The sequence below is a fragment of the Echeneis naucrates genome, chromosome 7, assembly GCF_900963305.1.
Source record: "Echeneis naucrates chromosome 7, fEcheNa1.1, whole genome shotgun sequence".
Taxonomy (NCBI): Eukaryota; Metazoa; Chordata; class Actinopteri; order Carangiformes; family Echeneidae; genus Echeneis; species Echeneis naucrates.
In genome coordinates, this window is record NC_042517.1 from 25,168,492 (window position 1) to 25,187,316 (window position 18,825).

The 18,825-nt window shown below is 43.9% G+C and overlaps 1 protein-coding gene across 4 annotated transcripts; it reads left to right on the forward strand.

Annotated features, from left to right (window-relative positions):
* The first annotated feature begins 2,079 nt into the window (after positions 1–2,079).
* asxl1 (ASXL transcriptional regulator 1) lies at positions 2,080–13,602 on the forward strand. 4 transcript variants are annotated; one of them, XM_029506572.1, is made up of 15 exons: positions 2,360–2,416; positions 4,962–5,044; positions 5,300–5,302; positions 6,379–6,496; positions 6,909–6,969; positions 7,030–7,107; positions 7,993–8,037; positions 8,134–8,162; positions 8,361–8,445; positions 8,543–8,709; positions 9,034–9,130; positions 9,326–9,431; positions 9,677–10,075; positions 10,118–10,646; positions 10,752–13,602. In XM_029506572.1, exons 1-15 carry the CDS (start codon positions 2,360–2,362, stop codon positions 13,353–13,355), a joined length of 4,461 nt encoding a protein of 1,486 aa, XP_029362432.1. In that variant the 3' UTR covers positions 13,356–13,602. The 4 variants fall into 4 exon arrangements, with proteins under 4 accessions (XP_029362428.1, XP_029362430.1, XP_029362432.1 ...); XM_029506568.1 differs by having other exon boundaries at positions 2,080–2,416; positions 6,909–7,107; positions 7,993–8,162; positions 9,677–10,646; XM_029506570.1 differs by lacking the exon at positions 5,300–5,302 and having other exon boundaries at positions 2,080–2,416; positions 6,909–7,107; positions 7,993–8,162; positions 9,677–10,646.
* Positions 13,603–18,825: the final 5,223 nt, after the last annotated feature.

Here is an 18,825-nt window from a genome sequence, read left to right on the forward strand (position 1 = left end):
ATGTTGGTGGGCTGGCTAGACTTCGTGAAGACGAATGCCGGCTCATTTGAGCGCAATAACGAATTGGTGTACTTTTTTCTTCAGTTTTGGTTATTGTAAAGTTGGTCTTAAATTTCACTCCAAGTGGCATATAAAAGTCCCAAATCTAACTTGCCTCAAGATGTAGGAACCCTGCTGACCGTCAGGCTACGCAGGGGCGCTACAGTGAGCCTACCGCCTCTCTACCCAACAGTAGGATTGATTTAACGCAGGACCATAAGCCACACTTTAGGCACACAATCAATAGACATACAGCCATTAAAACATAGAAAGGTTCTTCGAAGCACTTTGATATTTTTTATAATTAAATGTACTTTTGTATTTGACATTTTTGAATGAAAACCCAAACATATTGATACAAAAAGTAAATTACAGGCAGCCTCACTTAAAACATATTAAACTCTATATTGAAGTTAACTTGTTTCTCTTGGATTATTTCTGTCAGCTGTTTCATCCAAGCTTTGGAAGATTCAAGTATTATTGTTGAGTCTGAATTCGATCCCAACCCTTCACATGCATATGGTGGTGGCCTCTGCGAAAGAACAAGACACTACAACATTGTTGTTACAAAATTCAGTCCGTAAAATTGATAGCAGAGATGTTAGCTATAAATTATTACATTAAGCAATTAGTTCTTCAGCTCTTGAGATAACTTCAAAAGTTCATTGAATGTGTTGGAACCCACTTCCCCTCCTTGCAGGACCAAGGAGGTAAAACCTGGCAAATTTAATTTCACCAGCACCTAAAACATAAAAATATTATTTTGCAAAAGGTTTTAATATACCATGAGTTAAAGTTAAACATGCAGTGAAACGCTTACTAGCATGAATAAACAAATGTCACTAAAAATGCTAAAAACAAAAAGTACTACAATTTTGCAGTAAAGGTAGAAAAATACCATATGAATACTGAAGCTGGTAAAAGTGGTCTATATGCTTTCAATAAAAAATATTTAAGTACTAACTGGTGAATAAATGTATTTATGCATTTCCCCTCAAGGGTCAATAAACTGATGTCACTAAAGTTATATCTTAGTCTTTAACATTCATTTATTCATGTCTACCGCATGTCTGTTTCTGGGTTGCAGGGGGTGTTTGATCTAATCCCAGCTCACATTGGGTGAAGATCATAAACATATATACATGGACACGGTGCTGAGCTGTACATCAACGTTGCCGCCATATTGGATGAGGCAAGCATCAGAGCAGAGAAGATGCCTCATTCCTGTGCTGTGTGGAATTGTTGCAACCGTTGTACACCCCAAACCAAATCAAATTACCTTTAAGATTTAACAATTACCTTTGACAGTATGGCCCATAGTCTGCATTATTTGGCCTCTTTAACATAGTTTTGAGAGCATAATTTGCAGATGTTGTGGTAAACTGCATCTCATATGAAATCTCCTCTAAACCTTTGCTTTTTATTGGGGATCCCCTGACGATTCGTGCTCCCAGCTCCATGGGGGTTAGAGTTAGGGTTGGGGATGATGATGTTTTTTTTTTTTTTCAGAGAGACTCGATTGGTCAGGGGGCGGGGCTTTTATTCCCAGTGACCTGAGTCTCTAACATAACCTCCCGGGAAGGTTAGCCGATCAGCATAATTATCCGCCGTAATATGCACCGGAAAGAAGTGATCCTCCTTCATAGGAGCGAAAAGCCAGACTTGAACCTTAATAATTCACCTCGATATCTAAAAATCCTATATGAAGATATATATATATATATGTATGTATGTGAAATTCATTAAATACATTTAATTATTTGTTTATTTTTAAATCAATTGTACGATTCTTCATAGATCCTTGAAACATTAATGGTTTTGCCACATGCGCATTATTTACTATGAAATTTACGAATGATGATCGTAAAATCATAAAACTGATTGTTGCGCAATTTTTTTTCTAAATTTACAGAATCAAAAAGGAAAATGTATGTGTAGTCTAAACTGTTTGTGCGCGACGAGCTTGCAGTTGTTTTGTTACATTCCTGCGGAGCGTTTGACCTTTGACCTGGTTGTTGCATTCCAAAGAGGCTTGTTCTGCAGCTGCACCACCGCCAGCACTGCACTCGCACTGCTGCTATGCTACAGACAGACGATGTGTGTTGAGGTCGTTTAGACAAAGCATTGGAGAAAGTAGTAAGGATCAGTAGAGACGAGCAGACACCGTAGCATCTTGCCGACCTAAGAAGGCTGTCCTGTCTTGTGTTTGCATACCTATCCTAGAGCGTCGTTAGCCATTTTGCTAAGCAGCTAAAACGCCATCGCATTGAGGTTGCTTTGTACACACAGCAAGCTAGCCGCAGACACCAGTGCAAAGGAAATGAAGGACAAACAAAAGAGAAAGAAGGAGCGGACCTGGGCTGAGGCGGCTCGCATGGTAAACACTCTATTTGTGCATTGCTGCTGCATATGCGTCATGTATGAATACATATGAAGTGGTTCATCTAGATGTGTTGCGTTTGAATATTCTCCTCACGACCACAGCCTGTGCTCTGCTGTGGCGTTAGTATCGGTGAGCTAATTCAATGCCAGCGTTAACTTAGCTGAAGACACGCTATCTGAACTGCTACAAGAAGGTCACACTTTACTATTGCTGCATGTCTTTTGGGCGTCTAACACAAAAAGCTACGCGACATAGGATGCCAACGATGGTTAGCATGCTAATATCTACATCTTCTCTCGGAGCCCTTTGTTTGCTAGGCAGCAAACTAGCCTGTGCTACGCTAATTATCATCTGAGCTACCCGACGAAGTAAACACACACAGGCGCTAGGCTAGGTGTCTGTACTTTGAGCCAAAAAAACACAATGTAAATGTGTTGTCGTTCAACCTGCAGTATTAATATAACCCTTAATTCGGTGTAATTCCAACTAGCTAACGTTGCTGGCCACAGTGCATGCTAACGTTAGCAAAGCTAGAAGCTAACATGAGCCACTAACTCAGCTGTCTCACGAATCCACATTGTCACCAAACGGCACAGGAAAATGAAAGAAGCCTCGTTAATCTTCTGTTGAAGGTCTAGTGATAGATTTTTTTTTTAATGTGCAAAACAAGCTAAGTATGAACTGCAAATGAACAAAGTCCATTGTGTAAAAAGTCCCTATCATCAGCTGTGGTCAGATGTCGTTTTCATTGTTTCTTCTCTTAATGCCAAGGGATTACTAGTATCAAGCCTCCTACTCTTACAGCTGTTTTATGATGTAAACACTTAGACTTGCATGAAAAAATCCTTACAGACCTGACATTCTTCCAAGTAAACAATCACACTGTCTTAACAGTGCACACTTAAGCACCAAAATAGGCAGCTGATTCAGGTTTTATGACCTCCTCAGTTTTTATATAGCTCCACTACTTTACTTTTGAATTTCATAATTAGATTTCTTTATCAATATACCCTCAAACATAAAGCAGGACAAAGAGATACCATTCTAACAGTGAACAAGCTCATTAAAGTTGTGACACGTCTGCTGTGGCTTCAGGTTGTGGTCAGCTACATCTTCGAGGCAGTGTTTTCACCCAAGCCTGTACTTCTGCAGGATCACTCCCAAATAAATATTTTCATTATGAACTATGGTTAAAGGATAGAATGGGGTCTTAGGAAGAACTCTAACATGTTTATTTGTTACTGTATTTTTTAACTTTCATTACCATTGCACAGTACTGCATTTTGGACATTTTCCAAAGAAATAATGGTTTCCTCTTAGTTTGAAAAATGTGTTATCTCATTAAAGTTAAGCTCCATGATTTTGTACAATTTGAATATGTGTTACTTTTGCAAAGGTATGCGCTTGTGCTATTGCTGTGTTTGGGTTGATTTGTTTGTTTTTTGTTTTTTTTCCAGGACCAATTCTACAACTCCAGAACAGATATTTTAATAAATTACCAACTGCGTGAACAGTAAATCTCAGTTATAAGCCCAAACAGCTTGACTACAGTTGGTTTATGTCAGTGCTGTCCTCACATGGGAACAGACACACCTTGTGGCCTAAAGATACTCTTTAATATAATAGTTTTATAAATTTTTTATAACCATATGACACATTTTCCCCTGCCCCCTTTAAAATGAAGCTGCATCATCATATTAACGCCATATTTACTTTTAACTGGTTTACTTTGTAAATTTATCTGCAACCATTTTTATACTTCTAAGTAACATTAACCCAATTTTAGTCTTTTCCATTTTAGTACATCAGGGGCTAAAGTGCTCCAGTCAGTGTTGTCTATTCTTGGTTGATTTTATCACTGCTCCATCACAGCCTAATTGACACTGCTGTGTTCTTCATCGTAGTGCCTATCTACCTACTGTGCTTATAATTTCAGTTTGTTTAGCTAATTCGCTTAGCTCTCTGCTCCTTTTTAGGGGCTGCTTTTTCAATTCAGCAGTTACTTACACACCATTCAGATCGTGACATTATCTTAGTAGTAAGCAATGGCAAGTTATTTCTCGGTGTCTAAATGTCAATGTACAGGGTGATGCTATTGCAACTTCAGCAATGTTTGCCTCATTTCTCAAACACACAGCTCTGCTTGATGACTATAAGTCTAGCTTATACCTGTCTGTGTTTACAGTTGCCTTCAGTGCTGATAACCTATTATTTTTGATTTGCAACCAATCGGATGGTTCTGTGGCTGGGCCGTTTTATGGAAAAATGCTTACTTACTTGCAGCTGATTAATGACCAGAATAATTATTAATCTCATGATCTGTGATATATCCAGAACTTGACTTGAGTCCACCTCTGGTAAATTGAAGTGATGGACAGTTTAGAAAAATAACATTCCATCTTGCCCTTGCTCTTTCTCTTTCTTTCCCAATTAAAATGTATGCGTTTTCACTTTGAATGTATACTTTAAACGACTGTTACTGTTCATCTACAAAGGGCCTGTAAATTGTGTTTGTGTAAAATTTGTGGCTGGTTACCAGGTGTTGGAGAACTTCTCTGATGCTCCCATGACCCCCAAACAAATCCTCCATGTCATCCAGACCAAGGGGCTGAAAGAAATGAGGTCAGACACACACACACACACACGCTCAGAGTTTATAGTAGAAGTCCCTGTGGCTGATTTTAGAATAGTTAAGCCATGTGTAACTGATAGACAATGTTGTATGTTGTTTGGTACCTGCACTATCCTGCCTGGTGTTAATAGTGTTCACACAACTTATCGTACAGTACAAACCAATAGAACATGTAAGTCTGATTTTTAACTATGAGTCTTTATTTTCCCTTTGGCTGGACCTCTGGACCTGCTAATGACCAACAGGAGGTAGGTGCTCACACTTCTTGCTTCTCCACTATTACTTCCTCAGTTTTAAATGTTGACTGTATCTTGTTTGCTTTCCTGAGGAAAGTGAGATCATTTAAAAATCATCAGTCATTGTTGGATGTAAAGCACACTGTGATTTCAACTTTGTTGAAGAATGGCGCAGGACCAGTGAAGCAGTCAAATTTCTTTTCTTCATGTGTGATAAGATGGCTCTGCCAGATAGATGTGGTCAAGCTGAAGTGTTGCAAATTAACAGTTGTGAAAATCTTAGCTGAATTTTGAATAAACATATACATGTATTGATCTAACATGTTTCTTTTTTGGAGCAGTATTCGACCCAAAGACACAGCACCTTCAAACTGCTGGACTTTGACATCTCTGACTTGCATATGTTATTTGCTGTGCTTTAGCACAGAACACCTCAACCAAGCAAGGCTTTACCTCACTAAATCAAGAAAAAAAAAATCCACTGCCAAATATAGCAGAGGAAGAAGAAATCTTAAATGTCATTAGACACACACTGAAATTAATGTACACACAACAAAATGACATTTACTCTCTGACATACATATATAAAGGCCCCAAAACAGCCACACACACACACACACACACACACACACAGGGGCCCCATGTTGTGCGAACATGTGGTGAAGGTGCTGCCATTGCATGGCACACCTGGAGTGATTTTTTTTTTTTTTTTTTTTTCCCCCCTTCTTAGGGGGGGGGGGGGATCAATGTGAGGAAAGAATAAAATAAAAATAATTACCCCAATTGCATCACCTTACAGAAGGGCACCAAGTTATGACATGACTCCAAGCTGTTACAGTCAGATACTTAGCTGTTAGATTATCTAAGATATTGTAACAGTGTGGGCCCATGCATTTCCTTTGAACCAGTTTGGAGAGCATGCAAAAAGGAAAGGGATGGGTGAAAAAACTTAAGTGGACACGAGCAATGATTGATTTACAGCATTTCCCCAAATGAGCCAATATGGCCAGCAGTGTGGTCTCGGTGTACAATTTTACATTTATGAATTCTATGTCTAGTCATGTGTGTGCGTGTGTGTAACTCCACAGTGGGACAGCTCCGTTGGCCTGCCTGGTCACCATGCTGCATTCTCAGGTGAGAGGAGACCGTGTCAAGAACAGCATCTTCTTCAAGCTGCCTGGACGAATGAGTCTGTTCACCCTGAAGGTGAGGACCGTCAATCATCGCTCTCAGAACTTTTGTCCAGAAAAGAAGTCCAAACACAACATAACCTAGAGCCTACAGAGTTTAGAGTTTATAATGGGAACATTTCCTGACTGAAGCACACTAACTAAAATGTATGAGAGTCACTGGTTGAGAGTGAGAGGCAGAGTTAAGAACAGTTTGCTGCTTGGTAGATAATTGCGGTGATTTACTACTATGCAGGATTGCTAACATTAGAGTGAGTACCAGAGGAAGTACTGGCACTAGCTGAAATGGCTCTGACAAACTCACTGGTGGGAATACATAATGTAGTACTGAATTTTTTTTACATGAAATTTCTGATAAGCACTACTCATAGAGAACAGCTTTTATCCAGACAGACAGGGTCCCTCTAACTGTACTGTTCATGCTGTAGAAAAATGCACTCCAGTGGACAAAGACGACTTCAGAATCAGAGACGCCGACCGATGCTGCTGGTAGCAGTGCTCACTCAGCTTCCAGCAGCATCCCTGCAGCAAGTTCCGCTGTGGCCCCAGACTGCCCCACAGAAATCACTGAGCAGGAGAGCTGCGATTCCACTGAAACAACTGCTGCTGCAAGTGGAGATAATGATGGTAACATCAACTACATACCAGTAATTTCATCACCTCTAGCAAACACTTGTGGTCTACTTCCTTAGATGGTTATTCATTCACTATACGCCAACTCAATTCTAGGCAGTTTTTCTTAAAAAGCTCCAAATTACGATCAACATTTTCTCTAGGCACTTTTCAGGCTGGCACCTGCAGGCTTAAACCTTCTCTTTATTATTACAGCTGTAAGCATTCCCACGTGAGTAGCACCTTATGATATGACAGGAAAGACCCAATTTAAGAGGTAGAAACCTCAAACAGACGGCAGAATGGTGGACTGTCTGCCGTCACCAGAGGGAGGGAGCAAAGACAATATTATAGGGTAATAAGGCCAGTAATAATGGAGGAAGTCATAAGTGGTCTTCAGTCACAGATCATTCATTGTATAATTTCATGTATTTTTGTTTCATATATTTTTGATGATGAGACAAAATGTCCGGGGATCAGAAATGCATGAAGATAATTAAAATATAATTAAAACATTCATAGGATGATCATGCCACAGTTTATATACAAAGAGTCAAAGGTGAATTTCACTGTGTCGACATGATTTTCTGCAAAGCCTTTCACACCTGTAAAATGAACTTGGTTGGAGGTGATTCTAGTTCCTTTGATATTTGAGGAGCTGGGCTTTCGAGTCCCACCTCCCACTGACCGTCCTTCTCAAGCTTGTTCTTAAAGCATGTCAGTATTTTCAATGTAGTGATAATTGGCATTTCAGTGTTGGTCAGAGTCAGATGGTGAGTGTTATCTACAGCATGTGTCTTGTCTCTATATGTTTCTGCTGCAATGCTGAACAACATAAGGTGTGTTGGCTTCTGTCGTGTGTCTCATAAGTGGAAATGTGTATTTCCCCCTGACCTGAAGCCTCAGTGGATGAGAGCTCGTCAAGTGCTTCCTGCTCCACAGAACTGCATGCCCCCAGTTCCCAGCCTCAAACCCGCCTCAGCAGGGCAGCAGGACAGCAGGGACGCACAGACACACAGCAAACCCAGCATCCTCAACACGCCCAGACCAGACTGAGCCGCTCCAGACAGGTTAGCAAGGCTAAAACGCATCTTCTGCCATTTTAACTGGGGAAAATATAACATGATGATTAGGAATGGGGATATAAAGGGCTGCTGAGTGCACTAGTTGTTGCTGTGGCCTCCACGAATGCTTCTACGGAGGCAAACGGCTGCTCAATATACTGACTATGGAACTTTTGCCACCTTTCCAACCAACTTGTGTTACAGTCAGGGAGGCAGAGGAAGAAAGCAGTCATGATGCCCCGCGTTGTCCTTACCCCTCTGAAAGTCAATGGAGAGCACGTCCCCTCTGGTAAGGACCACTGTCATTGACATGATGCCAGTAATGACAAAGGACAAGAACTGTTAGGATCGGCATCAGTTTTAATTTGTGCTCTTTGTTGTAACAGGGCCTATGAAGAGGAGTCGAGGAGGGGTAGATGTAGACTTTGAAACACCAGGATCCATCCTGGTCAACACCAATATTCGAGCTCTCATCAATGTGCGGACCTTCTCAGCCTTTCCTGCACACTCTCAGCAGCAGCTGCTGCAGCTGCTACCAGAGGTGGACAGGCAGGTGTGTGTGTATTTTGTTTTCCCTCCCTCTTCTTCTCTCTTCAGCCTTTGTCAGTAGTGATATTACACAGCCTAAGCCAAACTAATCACACAGCAGTCAACATCACGGACCGGTGCCCTTGAGTGGTGTCATCTGTTCACTCATATGGATGGAATCCTTTCAGTAGTTGTTGTTAATTAAAAGGTAATAGAGCCAGAATAAAGTCAATTACAAATTGTTGGATAATATAAGGCCTATCCGGTGTACATTTAGTCAGATCTATAGTCTGTGTTATCCATGTGTTCAATTTTCCTATTGTTTATAGTTTGTATCCTTGCTTTGCAGATTGGACCTGATGGGATGGCCAGACTTAGCAGCTCTGCTCTAAACAATGAGTTCTTCACCCATGCTTCCCAGAGCTGGAAAGAGAGACTGGCTGAGGGTAATTGACTGTTTAGCAAATTGCTAAACATTTTACAAACATTTTACTGTCTTTGATCAGAACTACAACTGAACACCTGCAGCTTGTTTAAACAAACCAGGATTGTACAATTAAATGATAGTGCTTTACAGTTTTTTTTTTTTTTTTTTTTTTCTCTTCTCTTTTCGCACCTTTACCTGTGTTTGACTCCTTTAGGTGAGTTTACCCATGAGATGCAAGTGCGTTTCCGACAAGAGATGGAAAAAGAGAAGAAGGTGGAGGCATGGAAAGAGAAATTCTTTGAAGAATATCACGGTCAAAAGTAAGACTAACTCAGTTCATACACATCTGAGCCCCCTATTTTGTCATTGAAGGATGGTTAAAGTAGTGTTCCTGTTTATTAGTTATTAGTTGACTGAACATCCTCAATATAATGATTGTTATTTAGAAAACCCTGTGTTTTCAGCTGTCTGAGCAGCTATTCATGTGAAGTAGACAGACTCAGTGTGAGCCTTGTTAGGTGTGGTCACTGTGTGTACAATGTGCTGACATTTAGTTTGTCTGCAGGTCTGGCCTGACACGAGAGGAGTCTCTGAAGCTCACAATGAATGAAGCTAGTGAAGTTGGAGCCAGTGTGCTTGACAGTGATGTGGCCGTGGTAGCAAGTGGTGCCCCCAAGAGACGCAGCGTGGGTCGGCGGAGAAGAGATGGCAGGATGAGAAGACGCACCCGAGCTGACCTTCGTCGTCGGGCCCGCAGAAACCTCTGTAAGACCCCTGCTTCAGCCTTACAGCCTGCAGAAGCAGCTGAAGCCAGTGCTGCAGTGGACATCTCAGCTGTCGCTGTTGGCTCTCCTGTCTCTGACAGTACAGTTGTTCAGAATGAGGTGGTTCTGCCAGCTGAGTGTGGTGTGGAGCTGCCAGCTGAGAGCGGCTCCATGGAGCCAAAGCCCTCTCCCAACCCAGAGTCAGTCACCTTACCTGCCATCACTCCGACTCCTACTCCAAGTCCAAGCCCAAGCCCAGCTTCCATCAGTGCAAATGAAGAGCCAGAGGTTACATCGCGTCTACTCCCCAAAGAGGCTGCACCGGTGCTTACTTCCACCTCGTCTCCTTCCTCCTCATCCTCCTCTGTCTCATCTGCATCTTCGCCTGCCTCCTCGCCCTCCTCACCTTCTGATAGACAGGGAGGTTTTACTGCTGGCCTGGACTCATCGTCATCCTCCTCAGCTTCCTCCAGTGCTGCAGTGGCTGCAGATCCCCTTGATGATGCTGCTTCCGTGGTTACATCCATCACAGGAGGTACTGTCACCAGCAGCCGTGAGAGCAGCCCCTCAGTCAGCCCAGCGAGCACCCCTGCACCCAGCACCCAGCTCAAGGAACAGAAGAGAAGGCCAGATGAGACACAGGCCTTCTCCAGCTTCCCCGAAAAGAGGCCACGGCTTGACGACCGTCAGTCCTTTCGTACCACAATTGACAGTGTCCGTTCGGAGAAGCCGCAGCCGACAACAGAAGAGCCCAAGGTGCCGCCTATCCGGGTAAGAATGTGATACATTAACCTATGCACGGAAATAATTTGCCTGTTCAGAAATTAGCTGATAAAGTTACCAAAATTAAACACAATTTCTGTGTCTCTTTCCCAGATTCAATTGTCCAGAATCAAACCTCCCTGGGTCAAAGGGCACCCCACCTACCAGATCTGTCCCCGGATCGTGCCCCCCGGCGAGGGCTCGCGGCGTACAGGGACAGGGGGCGCTCGCACCTTGGCAGATATCAAAGCCCGGGCCCAGCAAGCCCGCGCCCAGCGCGAGGCCGCTGCTGCTGTTGCAGCCTCTGGCGACGGGACAAGGCAAGTCGGGGTCCGGCTGCGGCCTGCTGCTGGGATATCGGATAGCACCAGTGGACGAAGAGCACGAGAGCATCCAGGACCTATCGAGCCCGGAGGAGGAGGAGGAAGAGGAGGAAGAAGTGGAAGCAGGGGTGATGGTGGGGTGGAGGAGCATGGGTCGTCTTCAGGCGCTAATTCGTCTGGAACACAACTACTGCTTCTCAATGTAGATCACACAGCCCAGCCCTCCCCATCCCTATCCACTACCTCAACTTCCATGTCTTTGGAGCCGTCACAGACTCCAAGCCCTCCTCGAGAGGAGGCAGCTGGAGGGCAGGAGTCTGTAGAGGAAACAGAAGCGACATCTGACTATAACCAGAGCCCTTCCCATGGATTTACAGACAAGGTGGTTGACTTGCCTCCTCCAGAGCCTGACACTGTAGGAGTATCTGTGGCCATTCAGTCAGCGACGCAAAACCATGTGCCGGAGTCTGTTGTTGCACACTCAGAGAGGGAAGACCAGCAGGGTGAAAAACCCCCACTAGCCCCAACCTCTATTCCAGATTCCCTTCCCAGGTTTGGGGCTCAGGGTGTGGATGTTATTCAGACATTGGCCAGCTCCAAGGAACAAGGGAAAGACATTGGTCAAGGTGTTATCCAACATGGTTCCCACCATGTAGACCCTCAAGAGCCACTCTTTCACAGCAGACAGCAAACAGACGCATTCTCTGCCCACCACGCGGATTCGTCTGTAGGAGAGAAAGAGGACGAGGCTGCCACACACAGCGACTCTACAGAAACCGCTTCAGACTGTGAGAATGAGAGCCAGGATGATGAACAGCAGCAGCCTGACAAGGACTGGGACCCCAGCCTGAACACCCAGAGAAACAGCCAACTGGTCATCTGTAGCCCTTCCCTGCAGAACCAGCAGCCGGTGATTCAGTCCCATGTGTCCAGTCGCCAAGGCCAGACAGTCATTCAGCCTTGCTTCCCTAACAATTTGTCTCAACCTCAGCAGAGCCATTCCCATTCACTGGACCATCAGTCTCTCACCACAGTCCAAACAATTGGGCCAAAGGAAACCAACATTGTGGTAACAATGGAACTTGTAGATGATGGTAGAGCCTCTAGGCAGAGTTCTGGTGAGGAAGAGTGTCGTGGAGGCTTGAAGCCCTCTGCAGTTGCCTCCAAAAGACTGGCCAGCTCAGCCAGGCCAGTGTCCAGTGTGGAGGCCAACAATCCATTAGTCACCCAGCTGCTGCAGGGCAGCCTGCCCCTGGAGAAAGTTCTACCCTCACACACTGTCAACAGGCTCGAGATCAACCGGTTGCCCGGCCCTCAACCTAGACCACAGCTTGCAAGAACTCTGGGGCCTCGACAAAGGCCAGAAGCTTTGGTACCATCTTCTAGTCCAGAGCTCAATGCAGTCTCTCAGATTCACATCAAGTCTCTAACAGGCCGGCCAGTCTCATGTTTGATGGAGGCCCCAGCTGTGTCTCAATATCAGTCCCAGCAGGCCCCTGGGGCTGTTCCAGTCATCACTTCTCTGCCACCTTCCTCTTCCTCCACCAGCGCACTGTCCTCCAGAAGTAAGTCTGACCCCAGCTCTCAAAACACTTTGGAGTCTGTAGTTATCAAAGAGTCTCGTGGCACTCAACCCTCACCTGGGGCTACTCCAGATAGGCCCCATCCAGCCCATCGAACCATGCCTAATGGCCCATCTCCTCCCCATGCAGACACCTGTCCCACAGAGGTATTGCCTACTATTAAGATCAACTGGTGTCCCCCCCAGTCCCAGCTCCCCCACTCTCACCAACAACAGCTCTCTCCTGCACCTACCATAAAGAATGAAGCCGCTGCACGCCCCTCGTGCCAAGCTCTTGCCAAATTCTCCCCCACCGTACCTGTGAGTGTTACCAAAAAAGAACCTTTGAGCTCTGTGGACAGCTACCTGAGCGGGGGGGCAATGGAGGGGCTCCTGAACATGGAGATGACTTTAGCCAGGATGGCAAAGAAAGAGCACAGCAAAGCTCCTTATTCCTCTTGTTCTCCTTCCACCTCCTCCTCCCCCTCCCCCTCCTCCTCTGTGTCCTCCCTTCCTTTCCAGCTGTATGGGAAGCTCCCAAAGCAGGTTGGGGGTGTTGGATCTGTGAGCTACACAGCTAATGTATCAGTCATGGACAATGGTGGTTTCTCTCGGAGCATGGCAGATGGTGTGCTCCAGCTGCATCCCCGCTTGGCCTCAAGTCAGACCACCCTCAGCATCCAGGCCTTCACTGACAGTACCGCTGAGGAGGTGGCACTCAAGTGCTCATGCCGCCTCAAAGCCATGATCATGTGCCAAGGCTGTGGTGCCTTCTGCCATGACGACTGCATCGGGCCCTCTAAACTCTGTGTGTCCTGTCTGGTGGTCAGATAGCGTGTGTGCATGTGCACATTTTTGTGTGTGTGTGTGTGTGGGTGGGGGGTGGGGGGTTGGGGGTGCGTGCGTGCGTGTGTATTGGTTCAGCAGCCAGAAGTGGGGCTTGAGGATCAGGAGCAGGATTGGGGCGCTCCAGTGTACAGATACCTGATGATGGTAGTGCCCACAAGAGGAGCCTGATAGGCAGGACTTGCCTTGTATAATGTAACTGGTCTGTATTTTTTTTTTTTTTTTTTTTTTTTTTTTTTTTGGTTGTTGTTGGAGATTTTCAGATATTTTTTTTTGTTGTACTGATATATTGTTATTATTACTATTATTATTATTATTATTATAATTATTATTGTTGTTGTTATTGTGAATTTGGGGCATGATTGATTGTAAATTGTGCCTTTTTTTTTTTTTGTTTTCTATCCTCAAAAACATTTACCTCATCTTATCTCGCTCCACCTTTCATCATTCGGTGGCCATGTTCGTTTTGGTTTCTTGTCTCCTCAGTAGACAGGGATTTGTTGTTGTCTCTTTGCGCAGAGAAGTATTTTTTTAACCATTAAAATTAGTAAATGACTTTGAGTGGTGTGTCTTTCACTCAGCTTATGGCTCCTTCAGCTCCACTCTAAAAATAAAGTGATCAGTGAATGGTAAAAGGCTTTTTGATTCCTTGATACCTGTTGCCAGCATGCACTCCCCTCAAAAAAAACAAATGCAGCAGCGAAACAGAGCCTGTAAATATTTATCACTTGATTTCAGTAAAGGTGTTATGAGTTTGTGGTCTCAGTTTCAAGTCTTCTATAATACAACATGTTAGTTTAAAATGATGGTCTCCTTAAGAGTAAAACAAAGCAGCATATGCATGGCAATGTGTTACTGAGAGATTGTACCACACTGCATTCGCCCTCCTGTATGCTATACAATCAGCATAGCATTCAGAAACCAAGATGTGGTAGTCAAATTATAGACTGGAAGTTTCAAAATGGCTGTTCACAAACCCAGGGGATACATCACAAGGGGTTAACACTAGGAAAATTATTACATTATCAGACTTTAATATTCTGAATCGGCAAAAGGACTCATTTGTTTGATGGGTTAAATGTCGACTTGATGGAGATGAAGATGTAGGTGAAACATCGCATTTGTATCGATTGCATTATTATTGTAACCTCGGATTCTGCCCAGGAACGGCCTCGTGGTTTCTGTGATTTTCAGCTAAAACTGAGTAAAATTCCAGGTGTCTACATTTAAACATTGTGGACAACATCAATTATTGCATTTCAACACATAAAAGTAAATACAGGAGGAGAAAATATGATCAATACTGTCAGACTTAAATCTACATCGTCTTATTTTAAAATGTTTGTCTTCACCTTCACTACATACATTCTCACTCAGAAGTATGACTTGATCTACAAAATGACATGGTAGCTATGAAAAGGCTAGTTCTTTGCAGTGATCAGTCTGTCAAAAGCTTCATTCAGATTTTTTTCCCTCAACTGGGAGGCTGCTTCAGTGAGTGGGACCAACACAACCTGATCTGAGGATTAGGCCTCCACCTCCTAACTACATCTGCCTCTGTCCTCACACTGATGAATGTAATGATTAATGATGTCTTTCCAATTGACAGACAAGTCACAACACAAGGTGGAGATGGACAGAACTCTGGGTTACTCCTGAAGTGACTCTGGGTGAACATGGTAACTGCTGTTTCTGGAAAGGAAAACCCAGACTTTATTTAATCTGTACCCGGGTCGGTTTCACAAAGCAGTTTTAGTGGAAACTCTGTGAAGTGAGTGGAGACTCAAGAAACAAAGTATCAAAATAAACAATCACTCACACTGGAATATAAATAACAGAAAATCACTCACTGGGAGGAAACAGAAAACACAGTATCAGAATGCCAAAAAGGTAAACTAAGGCCTGGACAATGCAAAATACAAAGCCTGGCTGGACATTAAACTTGGCATGGACGTAAGTGTGTGTTCTCCGACATAAAGACAAGACAAACTGGCATAGGCCAAAGGGAGACACAGACTACACACACGGTAATGGGAAACAGGTGAGACGATCAAACCATAGGGAAACACGCAGGGGAAAGGGCAAGCTGCCTGAAACGAGAGGAGAGTAAGGTTTCAAAATGAAACAAGAAGTCACGGGAAAACAAGACACAAAACTAGAACATAACAGGATTTCTTGGACATGACAGGGGGAAGGCACATCTGCAGCTGGGGAAACTGTCACTGGACTCCAGGCTCAAAGTATGTATGTAAGTATCAATTTAGTGGAAATATCTTGCTTATTGAGCCAATAATGGATATGAACTCACTGATTTGGTGCTAATAGAAAATAGCATAGGTGTCACAGGACCCAGACGCTGCACAGTCCCATCAGCAGTCTGGTGACATTGTCAGTATTGGATAAAATAAATCTACATTATGCACAAATCCTGCTTTTTTTACCGTATTCACAAATGGTCAGAAGTCTCTACATCAAGCATCTTAAGAGACAGAGCAATGCAGAGGTAAAATTTAAGCTGAAGAAGAGAAAGCTGCAAAAAATGTAGCTTGGTCTGGAAATGAAACGCAGAGTCCTGCATGTGCATGCAACAATGACATCACAGTCTGCTAAGAGATGCTCAGCTAACTCTCGAGGAGGCAGCGAGACAGTGCCATGCAAGTGACTTAGCAACAGCATGCAAAGACATTCAGTGAAACAGGTGTGACTGTGGGACATGACAGTGCACAAATAGGAACGGATTTGTTTCATTGTAATTAGAAAAATGATTTGTTTGTCATTAATTGCCAGTCAAACTTCCCAGAAATTGCTCTGCTCACAAATGCAACTGCCAACGGTGTTATTACTCGTGGCAAGCCCATATTCAGTAGGCATGGAATACCAGAGACTGGTGACTCGTGACAATGGTCTGTGTTGCAACTGTGACGAATGGCAGCTGTTTGCAAAACAATATATATATGTCACATCCAGTCCCCAGCATACACAGGCAAATGGCAAAGCTGAAAACAGAGTGCATATCATTAAGCAGCTTCTGAAGAAGTCAGAGCCTTATCTAGCTCTGCCCCACTTGACCGTGGTCCGTCCCGAGCAGAACTTTTGATGAATTGCAAGCTGCTCACTACACTGCCCTGCTACATAGAGATCAAACATACAACTGAGAGTGCAGTCACGGTGCTCAAGTTGATATCAGAGGGACATGTGCAGTTGGAGACAAGTGATGTTTCCACAGAGTTGCCTGTATTGAAGATATGTCTGCGTATACTCTCATTCATCCAGGTCATGGTCATAGCTGAATCGAAAGCAACTGGATTTAGGAGCTATATGAACACTCTCACTCTCAGAGGTTAAATATCTGGGTCCAATTCTACTGTTTGTCAGAATGCTGAGGAACAGTCAGACCGAGGCGTTATGAACTGATGAAGCCCCCTGGATAAGAGCAAAAACGTCTTTGGCAAGCTGAAGTCCTAAGTCCAGTTGCTTTTGATTCAATTGTTGGCCGGATACTGTATTGAGGAAATCTGAACGTCAGATCAAAAGACTGGTTAGATTTAATCTTTAAATCAGTGTACTGGATGTTTTGGTTCGAATGTTATATGTTAAAAAAAAGAAGATACAAATATGATGTATTTGAAATGTGTTTATTTGTCTAAAAGAGTTTGGTTTTAATTGAAATCATGGTTCAAAAAAGTCATGCTGGAGATAACAGTTTACAAGAAGTTAGTAGAAAAAGACAATGTTGTAATCGTGGTTAGAATAATTTAGATTCATAGTATTGACATCATATGAATGGGTGAAGGCATGTGTTTTCTTGTGCTCATTGTCAACAACTTAAAGAGAAGGGGATGTGCTAATATTAGTGTGTTGCCACCAGTGGCGACCACTAGAGGGCGCCGGGGGTGGTTAGAGGATAGATGCACTTCCTGTGGGGTTTTTCCAGAACGTGTATGGAGAAGCAAATGAAACACAAGCGTTAGCTCGGGTTGAACTCCCGAGCTAACGCTCTTCTCATCATTTTATAAAGATGAACAAAACAGTCTGGAGCAGGCTCTCTGCAGAGAGTAAATCACCATAGTAACTTGACAGGGATACATTTGACCTACTTTCATGCAACCGACTTGAGGCTAAATTCAGCCAGGCTAACCAACATATCCTGGCTTAATCCCTTATTTGGGTTTTGTGCAATATGCCCCTCTGGTTTTAATACTCTGCAGCCTCTTGCCCTAGAGGAGAGGGATCAAACAGTCCATGGGCCAGGTGGCTAACGTGCCTTATGATGTGGGCCACGTAGCTCCTAAACTTGCTGATATAGATTTGATCAGTGGAAGAATGGCTGCTCCTGGTGATCTGGGCAGTTTTCACCACCGTCAGCAGCACTTTCCTGACAACAGAAGACCAGTTCTCATACCAGGGGTTGATAGAGGACGTGAGTATAATCTCCATCAGACACCTGTGGAAAGCTGCCAACACTGACATATTGAGGCCAACCTGCCTCAGCCTCCTGACAAAACAAAATGACCTTCTTTAAAATGGTGGCGGTGTTTATGGTCCTTTTAAATTTGCTTTTAAAAGCCACAAACACCCCTTTGTCTTCTCACATGGATACAGAGGTTACTCCTCACACCAGTCAACTCTTTTCACCTCATGCCAGCACAACAACTCATTATTGTGGGACATTAGACCCACTAGTGTAGTGATGTTGAGGATGAGATGCAGGAAGGAAGTCCCAACCTGAGTTACAAAGGAAAGGTGTTAATCTGAGTTAATCTCCAGTAAGGGAAACCCGAGACGGTTGTGCAACATTTGTCATTTTCCAGTGAATCAAAAACTGTTTACACTGAAATAGAAAACTTGCTATATTATAAATAATGGATTTCATTCATTCATTCATCTTCAGCTGCTTATCCGTTTCAGGGTCACGTGCTGGAGCCAATTCCAGCTCACATTGGGTGAGGGGCGGTGTACACCCTGTACAGGTCACCAGTCCATCACAGAGCCAACACACAGAGACAGACAGAGACCAACAACCACTCACACTCAGACCAACGGACACTTCAGAGTCACCAGTTAACCCAAACATGATGTCTTTGGACTGTGGGAGGAAATCCACAGAAGGCACGGGGAGAACTAACCCTAAACTCAACACAGGAAGGCCCCAGACTGGAAACTAAACCCACAACAACGCTAACCACTATGCCACTGTGCTGCCTTGAATACAAATTATATCCAGCATACTTAAAGCTGTCTGTAGGTCTGCGTGTGAGTGTAAGTGGTTGTTGGTCTCTGTCTGTCTCTGTGCGTTGGCCCTGTGATGGACTGGTGACCTGTCCAGGGTGTACCCCGCCCCTCACCCGGTGTGAGCTGGGATTGGTTGCAGCACCCCCCTGGACTCAAAAACCTAAAAGGCAGTGGAAGATGAGTGGATGGATAACATTCTGCTTTGTTTTTGTTGCTCTCATTTACC